General features: G+C 32.9%; 1 protein-coding gene across 2 annotated transcripts in view; it reads right to left on the reverse strand.

Moving 5' to 3' along the window:
- Positions 1 to 19,368, reverse strand: part of LOC120635670 (sodium/hydrogen exchanger 9B2-like) — a 54,278-nt gene extending 34,910 nt beyond the window's left edge. The window contains exon 1 of one of the 2 annotated variants that reach the window (XM_039906760.1): positions 19,147 to 19,368. In XM_039906760.1, coding sequence (XP_039762694.1) covers positions 19,147 to 19,368 — 222 coding nt within the window. Of the gene's footprint in view, positions 1 to 8,806; positions 8,825 to 19,146 lie in introns of those variants that run through there. The other variant, XM_039906771.1, reaches the window with a different exon arrangement.
- Positions 19,369 to 20,106: the final 738 nt, after the last annotated feature.

Genomic DNA, 20,106 nt, shown 5'->3' on the forward strand with positions numbered 1-20,106 from the left:
AAGTTACAACAGTGAAGTGGCGACTTCAACTGCTCTTCGAGAGCAAAACGACTGAGAATAAGAATCATTAATAACATAATTTTATATTTCGTTAAATGGTATCATCACTTATTGTCCAGTAATCCGCATTTAGCCAGCGTTATTGACCACGGCCTAAGCCTAAAGCAGGTTGGTGAGCAAACCGTAAACTATATCGCCACAACAAGCAAAAACAAACCGAATGTTGACATTATTTGTTTGTGGGCAGCAGCCGAGCACATTATTTGACTAAGTGGTCTCATCACAATCACATGATCACTCACGAGGAGCCGGCCACGAGTTCCCAATAATCAAGTGAGTACGTCACTTGTGTTAGTTTACGTAGCGTACACCACGCCGCCGAACTGTCGCGATACACTCTGTGTAGGGCTACCATCCTTTGTTCCTTAGATTAACTTTCTTACTAATATTACCTAGATAGCTTGTTTATCGCGTATTGTTTTAATAAAACAATCCCGGATCATATTTTGATCCAATATTAAAAGAGTCGAAGTTAGATTCCTATACGTTTCTATCTTTAGCAAGAATTATCAAAATATAAAAAATAGGTAGGTACTTTGTCTTTTTAAACTAAGTTTTTTGAAAACATACATTAGGTTTGGCAAGATCACACTGACTAGACTGAATCTTTTAAAATTTGAATGCCGTATTGGGATTTTAACGTATGAAATATTGACTTGGTAAAGTGCAATGTACTCGTAATACGAATTAGGATTATGGTAACCCTACATTTAGAGCTTCCCCTCTTTTCTTTAATTAATTAAATTCTCCATTTAATGTTAGATTATGCCTCAACTAGGTAAAGGACTATTATACTAAAATATAATAAAGTAAAAAAGTCTTATATAGTATATTTTAATTGATGGTAAAAAAAATCTGGTTCCTTGGTAGAATTATAAATATTTTGGAGATATTTATAACAAGTTTGTACGTACAAGTCAATTGGTACATACTATCAATTAGGTCGGTAATGAGTCTTGACTTAATATCGACCCGCTTCAAGATATGGTATGCTGCTTTAATCTTATAATAAGTGACTACTTTTCACGCTTTTATCCTCAGAAAATGTTACTTTATTTTGTTGATGACTTCTTGTATGAATACTTTAAGACGTTTTAATTACAATAATTACATGTCTCTCTCTAGTCACTTATTATTCGTTTTGTACATTTTGTAGCGAGATAATGAGCTGTTTAGTATAATATTATCTCATTTGTATAATATATCGATGCTATTTACGGGAAAATAATAAGTTTATTACAGGAAAATCCTTTTAAAATCTGTGTCAAAGTGGCACTATTTGAATTTGTATGGAAATATTGAAAAACTAGCGGGGTTCTAGTCCACCTTCTTCGGGTTTTATTATCCTGTTCACATTTTTAAGCACAGACTTTAATTCAAGAATACAAGTTAAGTCGCATTCTGATTTACGAGATCAATATATTTGATAGTGATTAGAAAGTTAGTATATAAATAATTAATTAGATAAGTCATTAGATTGAAACTCCTGTATGCCAAGTTTAGTAAATTAAGTTTCATTTTTATATTATTTTATGGAATTCCGCAAAGTAAGTAAGCACCTGCTTCTATCCATTATCCTTTATGCCTATTTAATTTTGTTTAGAAGACTCTAACAACCCATTATAGTGAGTTATCCATAAATTATGAGATACGGATATGGATACCTAAATCATCTTGATTTCAAAATACCCACCTGGAAAGTGCCAAGATTATTATTCGTATTAATTTGTACTGAGTAATTAATATAGGACTGTGGAACAGCGTTCTTGCTTTCCCGGCATCCGAGAAGGCAAAAAAACTTTATATTTAATAATAATAATAATAATAATCATTTATTTTTTCTAAAAAACAATGTATACAGATAACCAAAGCTTAACTTTAAAATAAGCTAGAGGCCCTGATAACTAAACTGAGTATAAACTCGTATGATAATTACGAGTATCAGTGCTCTCCCCCAGTTAACAGTTGCAATAAGACATAGGCTTTGTGCCTATAATCACAAAATTTCAAAGTACGTAATAATTAATATCTAGTCTATCTAATAATAGTAGTTTTGTGAGTATGTGAATGTGTGTATGTATGTGTATGTTTACGGTAGGTATTTTATTCTTGTATAGAAAGTAAATTTTCAGTCTTATCATAATCTAAATCTAGGAGCCACTTATTTATTTCTTTTTTACAATTATGGGAAGATAGTGAGCCAATGGAAAGAACCTTATTGCATTTATTGTACAAAAAACTACCCAGGAAAACAAAAAAATTCTTAGAGAAAGTTGTGCTACGCATAGGAATATCACATACTACATTTATAAACTTGTTCTATTAGCGTTAAAGCAGCGATTAAACTAGTGATATAGTTTCTTTTTTGTAATATTTAGCTTCCATATGGGTGATATAGTCGCACTAAAACCCTTGAAATAAATAAGATAAATAAAAAAAAAAATAAACAAAATCATTGACAATGAATTTTTCTAGTTAGGGAGCAGTTGGAAGTTTTTCTTTATTATATTTTTCGTTGTTCGCTGGAAGCGAAAGGTATTAGACTTTGAACATTGTCAATAGGATATATGGATGGGGTGGCGTGGATATTTTCAATAAAGAAAAATATAATTTCATATTCCATATATCTCTTTTTATAGGCCAAACATATATATATTATATATACCCCATATATTTATGTGGGGTACAAACCCCACATAAATATCTGGGATATTGTTAAACAATTTCTTTTAAAAATCTACCTTGCTTAGGACAATTAGTGGATAAAGTACCAGACGCAAATTTGGGGGATAGGAAATAAGATATCTTATTAGTTACTCGACATTAATGGTCCTTATAGTAAAAAACACAATGAATTAAAAAAAAAAATGTTTCTTCCGCCAGCTCCTAAGCTATAAAATGTAACAAACAACAATGCTTTCCACACCTATGTCAAGTATAGGCTCTCAAGATTATTTATAATTGTTCTTGAACAAATCAATGTCAAGTACGTGGAAATAACTTGTGAGAATATAATTATCAAACTCACATCAAACTATACAAAATTTCCGCAAGACGTTTAGTCGATAACAAAGCACGCAAGTCTACTATTGTACTCAAATTTGTCAATAAAAATGAATAAGAACATGTACCAGTTAAGAAAAAACAATTAATAAAAAACAAGAGAACACGGCCTCGTCGATATCTGCCAATTTTATTAAATTCATTGAAAAACTGAAAAGATAGAAACCAGATTTCAATTTGAGTATTTTATTTTGGTTTTAATAATCTCAGTTGGCAGTGTTCACAAATCGGAGGCATCTATCTGCTCACTCCGAGATTATATTGCTCTACCTACCTATATCTTTCAACCAAACTTTGAGAACTGAGCGTGTTATACCAATACATAAATACATACACTCGAAAAATACCATCATTAATTTGAAAAACAGCAATTAAAAAGTAGAATAATTTTGTTTACAAAAATGTTTATGCTTTTTTCACTACTGGCAATTACAGCGCTAGGTACTTGGACATTGGACAACGTCGAGTCGTTTAAGAGGCTAATAAACTCTAGTAGTTCATAGAAGATGTCACCGAAATCAAGAGAACGTCCTTCTGAGTTGGTAAATTGTACACGCCGAAGAAGTGAAAAAACATTTAAGGTAACAATTTTAGGTTCATGTAAAACCTATGACGTTAACACGAAATGCGGCTTTCGTAGGTACGTTATTTTGTATGCACTTGCTATTAAATAAATAAAGTAGTTAAGTAGTATATTTTAACATTTACAAAATCAGTTTTATTCAATTTTAATATAAGTTTAAACGATGTTTCTGCATCAAAAAATTGCAGTCTCTCGACAATGCCTCTAATGGAAAGGTAAAATACGACATTATATCCTAAACTTAGCGGGGTTTTAATATGGTTGACAAATTCATACACCCTTCGGCGTTTTTCTGATTTGAATATGGAACATTGCGCATCCGAATTTGAGATTTGACCTGTAACTCGTTTTAACCTTTAATGGTGTCCCTGCGAGTCAACAAAGCCCTTTTTTAATCTTCCTTTACAAATCTTGGTAAGCCGTTTAAGCCCGTGAAGCGCGGACCATAGAGTTTAAATAGATTATAGAAAATTTTCGAAAACTTAACTTAGAAACAATTTAATGCGGTGTTGTTGATATTATTAAATAGTTATATAATTTAACGAATTATAATTTGTATATATATTAAACTTATATTTTGTTAGTTTCTATATATTTAGATAAAAATCTACAATATGAACTACACACAAACATAAATCAACATTTAACTCTAGAGGACGGAGAACTTTAGGAGGGAAAACGTGATAGGGAGGTTAAATTCGTTTGGTACAGTTAAAAGGTATGTAAGATACAGTGCATTTGAGCCACTTTTACAGATAGAGTAGACTGTTATACGGAGTTTGGCTAGATGACCATTTAAATTGATTACTCGAAACACATCTTCAAAACAGATCATAATATTCAAAATTCAAAAATTTTTTATTCATGTAGACCTCATGACAGGCACTTATGAAGCGTTCATACATTTAACATGTAACACTAATGTTAGTGATGGTGATAACTGCAATCGTTAACTTAAAACTAAAGTTAGGAGGGTTCGAAACGCGCCCTGGTCTAAGAAGAGCCAAACTTAGCCAGTTTTTTTTGTTATCACCATCTCACAGACGAGTGTAATAAATCAGATAGGGCCTAAGCCACAATGTGGCTAACACAAAATGGTGATCACCCATTAATAGTAGTCATCTTTACAGTTGTAATAATTATAATACAATCGTTGAAATTCCTTTTTATCGAATTCAAAAAACTTTGCAATTACTATTCAGAACAGAAGCAAACGAAAGATGAAACGAATACTAACAATTTAATTATTATTAGTTAGTTGATGCAGACGCGTCTCATGACTCAATCCAATTATTACCAAATAACATTGACCGGTTCAAGCTAGCGTACGAATATGAACAACTTTGATTTTAATAAACACGTCCCGAGCTGTGATGGTCCAGTGATTAAAGAACGAAGATAAATAAGCTCAAAAATATGAGAGATAAAAAATCTCTAAGCATAGTATTTTTATTCGAATTTCATGTATTAGGCTTAAGCTTATTTTTAAGTACGTTCTATGAAAAAAGTTAACAATATCGTAAAGAAGGTACTTACTAAAGATACATTTAAATTAACAAAATATTTTTTTTTTTTTAATTTTTCCAATGATTTAAAATAAAAATATTAAATATACATCTAAATATCGCCTGTTTTAGCTGTATTGTTAATTTAACAGAATGATGTTTTTTTTTACCCTTACTCCCATTTTTCAAAAGGAGGCTATACTACTCTCCAGTCCATAATATTATCTCTTCGCTAAATATCACTTGGACGCAACGTCGTGATTGTTACGCAAATATTCTCGTACTTTTGGTACCGAAGTTCTGACAGAATAAAAAAGATAGCGTATTTTAACAAACACAAGTATTTGAAATTAGGTTTAATAAAATCAGACAACCCTCCTTCTCTCCAATAACCCAGTAGTGGGATATTATTAATAAATGATGATAAAACTAATTATAATAAATTAATAAGTACTTTTTATGTAGTTTCTTATTCGATGTTTTAGTTCTCCACACAAAAAGTTTTTTGTTATATTGTGTATATTCGCATGTATAAGATAATGAGAGAGATAAATCGATATCAGACTTTGTTTAACACCAATAACAATATTAGAGTGAACACCCGATTACGATTGTATAGAGTAATGCTCGAAAAGTGCACTTAAAACAGTTTACTGTAAGGAATATACTCAGTTAAAGTTCTAATTTAATAATTAGAACTATTACTAAGTTTAAATATTAAGAAGCCATTTGCCAAAACTAGTATAATAAGATGCTGAATATTCCAAAACATGTTATAAAATCTTCACAAAGTTAAAAGTTTTTCACAGGAACGAAATATATCTTCTTCTTGACCTTATTTTTGGCTAAATGGATATTCACTGTGCACGCAAATGTGCAGAAAGAGGTTTTTTTTACCTGTGTACCTACTAACTAACTTTTACATGATTTTGGAATTTAATACAAAAATACTATTTATGTTTTCGTAATTTTTTTGGAAATTGCATTACGGCAACTAGAAATTGCAATATAAGTAGTGTACGGAGCAGCTACGATGCATTTTATTAGGTTGAGTTTCAGTTTGCAAACTGAAATCGTATCCGACGATGTCACGCTCTAGACAGTAGTTCAGGCATGTTATATACATACGTTCACGTGATACGACAATGGCTTAGGAAAATTGTACATGAGGTTGATCTGTTTCAGACGCTACAAAAATCGTAAATGAAGTTTATGACCGCCATGTTTATACTCCGTTTAGCAATGTAACTAGTAGGACTGAGGTTTATCGTGTGATCACGACCGGACGGTTAACACAGGTACTAAGTATATTGTTATCTTATTTTCACGTTATTAACAAAATGTTCCATCTAAGAGTTCCTAATTGGGGTCTAAATTGTGTAACAATAATAAAATTATCAATCGGTTTATTTGTGCGAATCTTTCGATTCGGAAACTGAGAACTCTGTTATTCGTCTTACAAAAAAGGAGCAGGTTCTCAATTTGTTGCATTTTTTTTGTTTCCTAGCTCAGAACTCATGTAATTTATAAACCAATTTGGTAAATATATTTTTTGTTTGAGACGGTATACTTCGGGATTTTTATCAGGTCTCTTGACCTGATGAAAATGGGATCCTGGAGAAACTGAGAAACGGAACTCTTCAAATATTATAAGGAAACCAATAGCGATTAATAATTCATTTCCTTGCTATTTTCTTTATACATAGTAACTTTCTACATTTAACTTGGCACCGACTTAAACATGTTATAGAAAATATTTATAATATTATAAATTTAAACGTAGTGTTTGATTCTTTATGTCGTTATCATCGCTACCTGTCATCTGACGACTGATTGTAAAACGAAAGGTTGATTAAATGTTTTAGGGTTTCGTAAACAAAGGGCAGAATTATGACATTTCGAAGTTTGTGTAGGTCTTACTTTGCGAGGGTAAATTTAAGAGATGCGCCCGCAATATGTTACGGAAGTGCGACATTATAAGGTCAATTGTCATTGATAAACAATAGTAAAATATTGTTCTAGCAAAGGTGGCAGAGAGAACGCTACGCGACCTGGGAAGCGTCAAGTGACTGGAACAAATGTATGAAAACATGCATGCCATGGGGCAGCGGCGACCGGGCGACTCGGCTACCCATACATCTATTGACATCGCGTGAGAAGTCGTGCGACGGGATTTGTCCTGTGGCCAAAATGAACATAAAAGGCTCACGGCCCATAGAAGAAAACCAAGGCCTGATATGAAATACATTTTCTTTAGTTTATTTGTATTTCAGAGTTTAACGGAAATATAATATATATCGTAATTCAAGTATTCAATATAAGTGGCTAACAAGTAAATATATTGCCAAGTGTTTTTCGTTAGGTATACTAACCCTAACCTAACCTAACACACATGTGCAGTAATTTGTATAAAAACACACATTTCTAAAAAAGATTTATCGGTCTTTAAATAAATATCATATTAATTTAATTTTGCCTATTAATAATAAACCATTATTTCTTACTTGTTTATTACTTATATTATTGTACCCTTCTTTCTACGAATAGAGCATTGACCCACGGGATACAGGCTTTATTTAATGAACTTACAAGTCTTTTTTATTTCATCCACTTAGTTTTTTAATTGAGGTAGAAAAAAATTAAAATTGATATAGCTAGAAATGCGTCATAAATGTAATTTTTCTTCAATATTTCCGATATTGAAGAAAACTAAATTGATTTCTTCGATAATTTCTTGACATCAGCTAGTTTATCTTTTACAGACCTAGTATGTTATGCGCTTCGATTATAAATATTAATATTAGGTGTGATTCGACTAAACTGGACCAAGCGCACTTATACCTTTTTTAGGATATGCCTGTATTAATATATTGCTATACATAAAAGGAAAAGGTGACTGACCGACTGACTGATCTATCAATGCATACTTTAAAAATTGGTACCTGGTCTAGTCTGATCTGGTCAAATTTGGCATATAGATAGGTAACGTCCTCTTAAGATAGGATGTTGAAGATTCATACCAAAATTTTTGTATGAAATTTCACTTTATAAATCAAAATTGAACGAACTTATCGTGAACAAGGTCAAAAGCTATAGTATTCTAAAAGCGTCTTCTATGTACTCTTTTATGTAATAATCTACATCCTAGGGTGTACGCAGTGATCTTAATAAATTAGATAAACACTGATAAGTACGTTTCATAGACTATGTCAAACGATATATGTTGACGATTTGTCAATTTCAAAAGCTTTCTTATTTATTATATTTTACGTGTAAACATTTGATATAAGGTTATAATAATAGTAGTTTGAGGTAAAATATCGCTGATAGTCCACCCACGCTGTGCGTAAATTCTACTAGGACATACGAATGAGCACGCAATTATATGCATTAATTAAATTAAGTATAATATACATATAAACAAACAGAAAGGACGCATCTGCCTCTGAGTGTATAAACCCTGACAGCGCTGTTTTACGTGATATGACTTTCTACACGTTACAATTAACGATATAATTATATTCTTTATTCAAACTCTTAACCAATGTTGCAGTACTAAAGAACACAGCATTAACACTAAAAAATCACTACGTACCATATTGATTGAATCAGCACCGAGTAGCACTTCACAAGTTTTGTGATCGAACAAATTGTTTGAATATTTTTTTAATATTCTAAAGCGGGATACAAGCGATCCCGTACTACGACGAGTTCACTGTGTGACAACGCGATGTACAAATGCTCAATGTTATTATGATCGCCTTGTCGCTGCCAATTGTATCCCAATTGACACTTCTTTGAATATAAACGAGTTTCAGAGATAAAGTTATGATAACAAAATAAATCCACACTTCAGATATAATAATAAGTAGAAAAAATATGAAATATTTCGGTCTAAGTGTGTCAGACACTCAAGGATCTTTTGACCAACTTCATAGGTTTCCTAACTTTTGGGTGCGTTTTCAATCGGTGAAGGTATGAAAGAATGACAAATCAAATTTTTAATAGGTGACGTGATTATTAAATCATGGAATCTCCCGAAAGTCTAATATTTAGACCCCACTTCTGCACCCCATTGCCCCACTTAGCGCTACTCTACGCGACACCGACTGAAAACTTTTGATAAAGGCTACGGAAAATTTAATTCCAGGAAAATATAAGTGTTGAAACTGTTAAGGACAAACTTAGCGGCGTAATAAATATTTGTTAGTAGTACTGTCAGTGCTTTGGATTTCAACTATTTTATGGCCCAACCATCTTTGCCTTTAACAGTTTACAACATTTATATTTTTCCTCGGATAGAGGTAGATAAATTATAATCGTCTTTTAAATTGCCCATCTATAGTACTCTTTGTCGTTTCTATATTACTAGATATGATTTGTAATTTCGTGTACAATAAAGTATCTACACTTTCTTCTTTATACGCCATCAACTATTTACCCATAACGCTACCGCGCGCATCGTTTAGCTAAAGTTCCGTACTATCCTAAAAAAAAATCTTTAATATTGAGACCTACATAAATACGCTAGTTTTAGGGTCTCTAGAAATTAAACCTATTTGGGGCTAGGTTTATTTTATTTAGAAAGCTTGAGTAATTATTTATTTATGACTGTTGAACGTCTAATGTCTATGAATATTCGTTTTTCAAATATTATTTTAGTTGATTTACGCGATTTAACAGTGGTTTTTGAAATAAATATGATAAAAAAATCTTAAATTATTAATTCTAATGATAACATTTTTTTATTTGTCATGAAGTAACTTAATGATTTGCAAGTTATTTTCTAAGTATTACAATGGTATTTACACTATGTAATCCTTATTATCATTTGTATTATGTGTGCCTCATAGAGCACGTTATTCTATCGTTCCTGGTTATTATAACTAACTTGTGATAATTATCAACTATAAATTTTCTCTGAGAGAGGTTTGTTTTCAGAAATGGGATGGGGATTTAAATTAACAAAAATATATGAACCGGATACGCTAGTAATAATATGAATAAAAAATAAAAATCCTTTGGTCAATTAAATGGATGAAAGAACACCGCCTATAGGGACGCCGGCATCTTACTAGAGGATGACAATTTATGGTCAAAAGAGGTATATCTCGACTAGGACTGCTATGGAATACCAAAATTGAAGGCATTCGAAAAGTCAAGTAACATGTATGTAAAATAATGTACTGCGACAATACACACATCGCTATCTAGTCCCATAGTAAGCGTAGCTTATGCTATGAATGATGAATATTTTTATAAATAATATACATAAAAACTTTTAATATACAAATAAACACCCAGACACTGAGAAACATGGTCATCACTCAAACATTTTCCAGTCGTGGGAATCGAACCCTCACAGACCCTTGACTACCCCTCGCAGCCCACTGTGCCAACCGGGCGCCTATTGATCATGTTATCACCGGTGGAAAAAATCATATTTTATTTAAAATATTTATTTGAAATTTAGGAACCTACTTCAAGAGAGACTTTACTTAGTAAAACAACTTGATAAAATTTGAAGAAGCGTGTAAAGCAAATTATAATAAGAATTATTTTCTCTATAGGTTTGATAAATTAAGTAATGATTCGGACCTATTTAACAAAGTAACGATTATAAAAGTTATAGGTAGGTACATCACTTCATGTACAAGAATGCGCAGGAAAACGGTTACATTTTTTTTATTATTGCGACAGTTTTCCTCGACAATTGACATTCTACAGTAGTTTTGAATGATATTCTTTGCGTGACGATAAATGCTCGAAGGTTGCGATGATTGAGAAATATTTACCGAGTAGCACTACTACCTACATATCCAATCCAGATATGCAATATGGTTTTATAACAAACTAGCTCGCTGTATTTACTGTTTTTTTATTCCACTACATTTCAAGTTAGCCGTTGACTCCAATATAATCATCATCATCATCATATCAACTCATTACCGGCCCACTGCAGGGCTCGGTTCTCCTCTCATAATGATAGAGGTTGAGGCCGTAGTTTTCCAAGAATACCCAGCCCCGGATTGGCGGACTTCAAAGCCTTCGAGAACACTAAGGAGAACTCTCACCCATGCAGCTTTCCTCACGATGTTTTTCATTACCGTTAAAAAAAGTGATGTTTTAATTATTTAAAACGCACACAACTTAGAAAAGTTTAAAATGCGTGCTGGGATTCGAACTCTGCCCCCTCCGAAAGTGAAGTCGGACTTCCGACCTACTGGGCTATCACCGCTACCTGCGACTGCAATATAACCTGGCGGCGAATGATGATACAGTCTAAGATGGCAGCAGGTAAAGTACATTTATATTAAGCCTATATATATAATATTATACGCGCTATCATACACGTCTTTGTCGGTGGGGTAACTAACCATAGTCCCACTAACACGGCAGCATGGGCAGGAGACACTTTTTCCCCCGGAGAAAGGATAAAAAGTTGCTGAGGAGTAGATACACTCCTCAGCAACAACTATCTGCGCACTAGTGGTAATAATATCCGCATAGTATACGTGTAGTTATATACTGCGTCTATTCCCTGTTTCCGTGCTTTGACAGGTGACCACGTTAATATTATCCCTAGTAAGAGGATATAACTTATCGTTACTAATATTATAAATATCGTAACCCTAAGTCTTTGTTGGTGAGCGCTATGTTTTATAATTGGGAGGTCCGCAGGAGGCAACTGCCATGTACTTAACTTAGACTGCTTGAGGTGAGGTTGATTGTAGGTAAATAAAAAAAGGAGCCACCACTAAAGTCACCACGACTATGCCTTTTTTTAAATAAAAGATCTTTCTTATAATATCAGGGTCTAAAACTTTTTAAACTTGTTTTTAGCTTTTATGCTGCTAGAAGTTTTTGAAATTTTATTTTATTTTCTCTTCTTTAGCGGCACATCTTTGTCGGTAGGCTGGTAACTGGACACGGCCAAAGAAACAAACAGACCAGAGAGAATATATTTTTCAAAGTGCAGTGCAGCAGAAAAATAAACACTAAATTGCGTAAGTTTGCAGAAGATACGTTAACGTTTTAAAAAGATGTTCGGAAGCATAAATTATTGATAATATTAAAGTAGGCGACTTAAAGTATTTATTCCCTGTAGAATTCCAGATTTTTTTCCCACGAGAGAGGGATATTGTATAAGCTGAGGATTAATATCTCTCAAATTCGAAATTCATACTAAATCAATATAAAAAAATAGCATATCATTTAAATACTTTATTCTCTCATCTATCTATCTAGCTATCGCTATAATCATATATATATAGCTTGAAGACGAACTACTTAATAATTGGTTGATTAAAATATACCTAACAGGTTCAACCCGGAAATAGAACGCTTAGGAATTGACATCTGTAGTCGAACATGGTAACTACTAGACGAACGAGGCAGTAGACAGTATATTCAAAGGACACCATATTCATATTTTTTTTTCATGTGTAGATTCGAAAGTAGTTTAATAAATTTGAATTATATTCTATTCTATTATATAGAGTTGAATGTGATTGTGGTGATTTTAGTACCGAAAATATTTGGCGAAAAATTCAAAATATATGCATATAAAGTTTATTTATACCACGGTGTTTTGTTAGTTTTGTATATTTATGTTATATCTAAAAGTAAAATAACTTTAATTAGCCGAAAAGTACAAATAAAAACTGTACCTACGCAATAATTATTTCTAATTATTGCCTAGGTATTGTACCTATTAGTTTCTGCTTTAACAATACTTAAAGGCTATGCATAAAAAAACCGTTTAAAAAGACTTTTATATAAAAATTATAGTGTAGCATCATCTTAATAAAATTAAATATAGCAAGAAACAGAAAATAAATACGCACCTTTGATGTTCACATTCGGGTGAATCGGAAGTCTCCGAGATTTCACAAAACAACCACCACTATAGTAATATAATTTAAGTCAAATGTACACTGCATGTGTATGTGTAACACTATATGTGTTATTCGGTCGAAGTTATCGATAACGTCTGTAATATGATGATAAAGTAAGTATGAAAACGATTTTAAGTGTGGTCAAGTCACGAGGTTTAAGTGGGTGTCTAAGATAATACAGGGATAAAGGCGAGATGAGTGCGCGATGCCAAAATCTGTGATATCTGATCACTTCAATCTGACGGCGCACGATCGGTCACAACTACACAGGACGTGTCGATAAAACCCATAAAGGCTCGCGCGTTTACTTCAATCAATACTGGTTCTACAATAATTACTTTATGCACTTTTCTTTATATTTTCAGGAAAACGTCTGTTCCCTTCATTGAATTCAAGTTTAATGATAACTAAACCTTATTACAGTCCATTTCAGATAGACACATACTGGTATATTGTTATTGTCATTGTCTTGTTTAGAAAACAATTTGATTTGTTTAGTTTTTGCGGTTCTAGACGTTACGGTTTGAGTACACTGGAATAGTTCGAAGTGTTTCATCTCAACTGTTACAATTTAAACATTAACATTGCTTTTTATACAAGTCACGTGTAAATCATAAAATATGGAGACTTGGCGCGCTTGGAAGTTATAGAAAATATTCTGAGTACACTGCCCATTTACATAGTTATAAGCTTGCGCGATGTCCGTGGCCCTTATATGGTATAGTTTCTAAAGAAAATGGATTAAATTACGTAGATTGTGATGTGTGATTTTCAAACTCATTGTGATTATACTAACCTTATCAAAGACACAAATTTGGCATCACTTTATTTATACTATGGATTGTTTCCAGGATTATCTAAATCCCTACCAGCCTGAGAAATCCAAGGATTTTTTTTATTTTATGTTAAAAACTTAAATTTTGTTGTAGGTGATTGATTTAGCGTTTTATAAATTTTCGGGGTTCCATACTCTCAGGGTGACAACAGTTCCCTATTACGAAGAAATTGCTGCAGTCAAGCGAATTTCAGAAGTGAAATGGAAGCGTTTGAATAAGAAAGGCTTGTAGGCTGTTAATCGCATAAATGATTCAGTACATGAATCGTTAACATTTTGTAAGAAAAATTCAGTCCGTGCGATGGCAAAAAATTTTACTCTCTGAAACTTTACTACAATATACAACCACGTAGGACTCAATTATTTAAATCTCTAGGCAAACATACATAACATATATATATACATAGGATAAATTAACTAATGTATATATGTGTTAATTAATATTTTTTTAATGTACATCTCTAATAACAATAATATTTCGCTTGGATAACCCTACCGTATTATTTTAATTTTTTACTAATAAGCTTTTAAACTTTGTAAGATTTTAAATAGGAACCAAAATATTATAAGCCAATACTTTTTAATTAAATATTATTTTTTTTTGATTAAATTAGCAGTGACTTTTTGTGTCAATATTTTTACGATGCCTCATATTTTATAGAATTGACATATAAAAAGATTTATTTTATCTTATCAAACTAAAATCCGTATTCTAGACTCACTGATTTCTTCTAGGATACAGAATAATCGATAACATCTGTCATTTTTTATATCATTACAAAAAGATAAATATCTTATATCGCAACCATCCCATCATCAAAATTGAGTGTGGAAAAACCCTTATAAAATTATATACCCTGCAAATGTTCACAAATAATAATTCGAATACAATATGTACCATTTCTTAATGTACTTACTGATGAGAGATCAGTTCGTTACACACGTTCGAGAGAGAGTTTCGAGAGCCTACACAGGTTCCGTCTTTGCTATTGAACCGCTTCCAGATAGCGTGTCCGTAGGAATTTCAGTAATCAACGACAACAAAAAATCCTTGCTATAGTTTACTCCTGTATCTTTTATTGGTAAGTATTAATGCAATTTCTTCAGCATACTTTTACAGATGGGTCTACATTATATTGTAAAGAGGTGAGTATACTACTAGGCGAGATTTATCGTTTCTTGGTGCATCACTATTAGAAACAATTCGATTGAAACGAATTTTATATTATGTAACCACACCTATGACCAAAGTTTAGAAATGGCAGAACATTTTAAACTAAGATTATTTTTTAAGGGCACAATGATCCTTAATTAGTTTATTTAAAAAAGAATTATAAAGTACTTTTAGGTTCACCTGCGAGGATCAGAAAATCGCTGTGAAGGCAGATATTATGAGTATTCCTTTAATGGTTTCGAAGATTTGTATCACTGTCACATTGTCAAGGGTAAGTTTTATCCAATGAAAACATAATCTTGTTTATTTTATTGTAGTCACCTGATGCAGTGTGTCGTAGAGGAAAATCAAATTTTGAGGGCACCCGGGTAATGTGACACATGGTCAGACGACTAAAATATGGGCATTAAAATATATATTGCGTTTGTGTTTAAGACTCTTGGTCCATGGTCATTAGACACAAAGGTTTAATTTAATGTGGTGTCACAAAAATGGACACATGTCTGTTGCTAAAGATTTTAAACTAAGATTCTCGTGGTTGATCAACATTTCATCATAGGTAACTGTTTATTTGGGTATTCAGATTCTGTCCGGGACATCCAACTTGACATCTCGCACCTTCGAAGTCCCGTCGTGAACACGATCTATGCAACTGGGTCGAAATATCGACAAATTCCATAATATTATCGTGGTATGTACCCGTTAAACTATTTTTAAGACATGCCCAAGAACTGTTGCTCCTTAAGCCCAACTACTTTATCTATCTATTTATCAAACACCTACAGTCTAAGGTAAAAAATATTTAAACTAAAAAGAGGTAGTAGAATATTAATGAGTTTGATGATGTTATTTCTATCTCAAGGCACTTTTGAGGCATTATATGATAATGCTGGTTTGCAATCTAGGTAAGTGAAGATATAGTCTATGTTGGAAGCTTGCAAACTTGAAAGGCATGATCTTCATCATATAATCCGATGAACATACACTGCTGGAAAAATATATTTTGTCTAAATTCCACGGTCTTGTTCCGCCTGCCTCCAACGGCTCTTGCAGCTCATTTAATGTCATCTGTAAATATCCAACCAGCTGGGAGTCTACCAAATCTGGTTGCGATTCCAGCAATTTGGGATCCCAACGTCTACGAGTACCTACCTATGTAATCACACCCACTGCCACTTTACTGAAATTCGGTAAGCTATGTCTACTACAATATTAAATTTCTGATAGATTTAGATTATTTCTGATAGCGTTAAAAAAGGGGTTTGCAACAAAACCTGCCTGTCAGAGATCGCTACTTAGCGATAAGGTCGCCTTTTGTATCCTGCTTCATTCTTCATGTGTTTGTTCTTTTTTATGTCTCGTTTTTAAATAGAGTATAAATAAAAACCGAAACGGCTCCATATGTAATACATTAAATAAATAAAATTATTAATTTAATCAAACATAGTTCTAGTAGAAAAGCTTTTTGTGACACAGCTCGTCCGGGGAAGTACGATCGCCAGACTTATTTCTGCCGCTAATCAGCAATTTTTGCAATGCTGTGATCCGGTCGGAACAGTGATTGCCGGTGTAGTTACAGGAAAATGAGGCTTAACACCTAGGTACTAAGGTACTAGGTACTAAAAAAACCATAGTAAACGTATCCTAAAGTTTTAATTTTATAAAATTAAGTCAGTACATCAAAAGATCAGTATAGTGGATACTGACGTATATTTTTTTTTGTTTTGGTGAGGCGATGGTAAACTAGATTCTTTAACTTAAAACTTAATCTACCAGAGAAAAAGAAAAAGCCAATAGAACGCCAGGCACATTATTATTATGCTTTCCATTATTGATGTTTCTCATAATTTAAATTTGATTTCTTCATTACTCTTAAATATTTGCCCGTTTTTCCTAATTGCTCTAATGAATTGTACAGTGTGTTTTGTGTGTTAAGATTACACAAACTAATTGTCTTGATGCGTTGGATACATACTCGTATTTACTTATAGTAAGTGGTGTTAATAGTTACCTATTAGGGTCATAAAAAATACGGCTCAAATTGAGAACCTCCTCCTCAAATAAGTACGTTACTGTTAATACAACGCACTGTTTTTAGTCTTTATGAACAAAAACGCTAAACTTAAAAGAAGCGTGAAACCTAGTTAGAGCCAACCAGTAACCAACTGATTCTACCCTATGATTTTCCTTTCTTTATAATATTTATTAAAATACTAGCGGACCCCAGCGCTATCTGTCGGGCTGATTCGTAAATCAAAACCTGGATGCCATCCAAACGCATTCGAAAAATTCATTCAAATCGGCCCAGCCGTTTAGGAGAAGTTCAGTGGCATACACACGCACAAGAAATGTATATATAAAGATTTCAAATTTTGTACAAAATCCGTCGAAACCCAAAAATAAAACTTATCCTTGTAGTGCGACATTTTACGTCTATTCCAACGTAAATATAGAGGTCAAGATTAATGCTATCAAATCTAAATTTTAAAATATGTATTCAAAATGAAATGGGGTATCTGAACAGACTCCATTTGTACGTTCCAACATATTATTTTCAAATCATCGTGTAATTTGGCAAATACACGTTATACAGACCATAAATCCACCCTAATATAAAAATGCGAAAATGTTTCTTTTTATGTACAAACGTATTGATTTATTATTTAAGTATCACAACCACAATCAACTGAATTAACGAAGAACTATTCAAACTGAGTAGAGACGGGAAAGGCTAATGCCAAAAAGTTTCTAAGTCTCAAAAAGGTCATCAAACCTATACTGACGAAATCGTGGGTACCACTTCTAGTATAGATATATAGATATATAGTTTTAGAATATACTAAACAAAAAACAAACATTGAATTGTAACCCTAAGTAGGTACGACTATGTATGTACTCATAGTGAGAGCGCTAATCGGTCTTGTGATCACTTCAATAGCCAGGGCAAACATCTGTTGTAATACGTTTTGCGGGACACTGAGATTTGAATAAGATATTAACTATGGTTATATTTCTCTTATTTTAAAATGTTATCCCCAAGGCAGTATGCATCTTTAGCGGTCGATAATCTTTATTTGTCACGATCGCAGCAATGTGATAAACGAATCACATGGTTTTTGCGTCACGGCCTCGGCGTAGGTATTGTCGCATTTGCGATGTATTCGTATTATTAAGTCAATTGCAGACGAGGGACCTGCAAAGCGCACGCTAGTCAACGAATTTTTTTTGTATTGGAAATGCGAATGATGACGTCAGCACATGTCGAGCAATTCGGACGTGCAGAGATGCGAATGATGATGCGGTCGATTTGTGCTGCAGACGTCATTTGTATATTTGAGGAATGAATTCGATGCGTACATATTTTCTTGGATATGCTGCCTCACCACATCGCTTCAATTACAGGCTTAAAATCAAACCGGGATTGGATGTTTTCTTTTTAATTTTTGAGGGTTAAGAGTTAATTTAGGTCAAATTTAAATTTTATTAGGATCTAACGAAGACCTTCGGAGATAAGGTAATGCTTCTCAACGGATAGCAGCAAATCATTCGCAATCAGTGTTATAGATTATAACGTTTACGTTTTCTTAAATAATTTTCTCAGTAGTTACTGAATAATGTACTTTGTAAATGTATGTTGCATTGCGTCTGTGATAAACTTTGTTTTGTATGTATAATTAACTGTACTTAAATTGTAGTGTTGAAATATTCCAAACTTGTATTTTAAATGGACTTTTAATGTTAATCTTTAAAGGCGAGTTTCTGAATTAAAAGAAATATCTCTGTGAGATTATGTGTCTTTGGAAGATTTTAAATATTGATATCATATCAGACAAAAACCCGATTCTGGTATAAAATAATGCTATGGCATCTATATTTATTTTATTAGTTTGTTATATATGTACGTGTATATGGGTACATGTAATCACACATTTAAAACCTTAGGGCGAAACCTTCAGTGAATTTGTAAACAAACAAGATATGGTTGGGAGGGACAAGTAGAATTAAAAATATAAATGTAAAAATATTACCGAAGTTGCAGATCTAGACGTTCTGCCGTTTCCACCAGTTGCTTCCAAATGCATTTTGACAGCATCGACGCCTGAACGTTTCATCCGGGAACCCAATATTGGAGAACGCGGTTTTGCACTTCGATTGTCATGTTTTATCCCATTTTTCTCTATTTTTAGCACATTTTTATCTTGCCTTTTACCATTAATATGTAATTTGTCTCTATCACTCCTAGTTTTCATTCTTACTAATGATTCATTAGGATGTCATTACGTTCGTTTAACCGCAATTACGGAGTCAGCTCGTTGAAGTCGATAACTCGCAACACTGGTATCGGAAGTATATATCAAACAATTTTTTGACAGCTAGCAATCGATAAGATATTCACTGAAGGTGAAGTGAAAATAGTGCTGATAAATAACAACATAGGACTCAGCTGCCTCGTGCGTGTGATAGAGGCCCTTTGTGTTAGCACCTTGATGTGATCGCGTAGTTCAGTCGAGCCTTGAACCGCAGGCTATGGCGATGTTGTGTTTGTCACTTTCGGGATTTACACAAGCACTTCGAGTAAATCAACCATGATCACTGTATTATATGAACAACAATTGCTATAGAGTGTGTGTAAGCAAGCACCCGAGTTCGGACTGGTCGGGCACGCGCTCGCGCAGTAGTGGAACACTTGACATCGCTTCAAATTAATTAAAGGGATCTTGTGACATTACAAATGAAGCGCTATTTGAAAATCATTAATACTAATGCATATTACCATTTCGCTAGCAATGTCATGGCCGAATTGGATATGAATTAGCCTTATTTGGAAAAATAATTTTTAAGTATCACGACAGTGAAGTCTGAATAGTCCTGAAAATTTCTTTATCGATTGCTATTTACATTAAATTGAAAACTCTGTTTATAAATAAAATAGTTTTAGATAAATTATAGTTAATATATCTTTGTGAATTTTTTTATGTAGATTGGGG

The sequence above is a fragment of the Pararge aegeria genome, chromosome 3 (genome assembly GCF_905163445.1).
Source record: "Pararge aegeria chromosome 3, ilParAegt1.1, whole genome shotgun sequence".
Taxonomy (NCBI): domain Eukaryota; kingdom Metazoa; phylum Arthropoda; class Insecta; order Lepidoptera; family Nymphalidae; genus Pararge; species Pararge aegeria.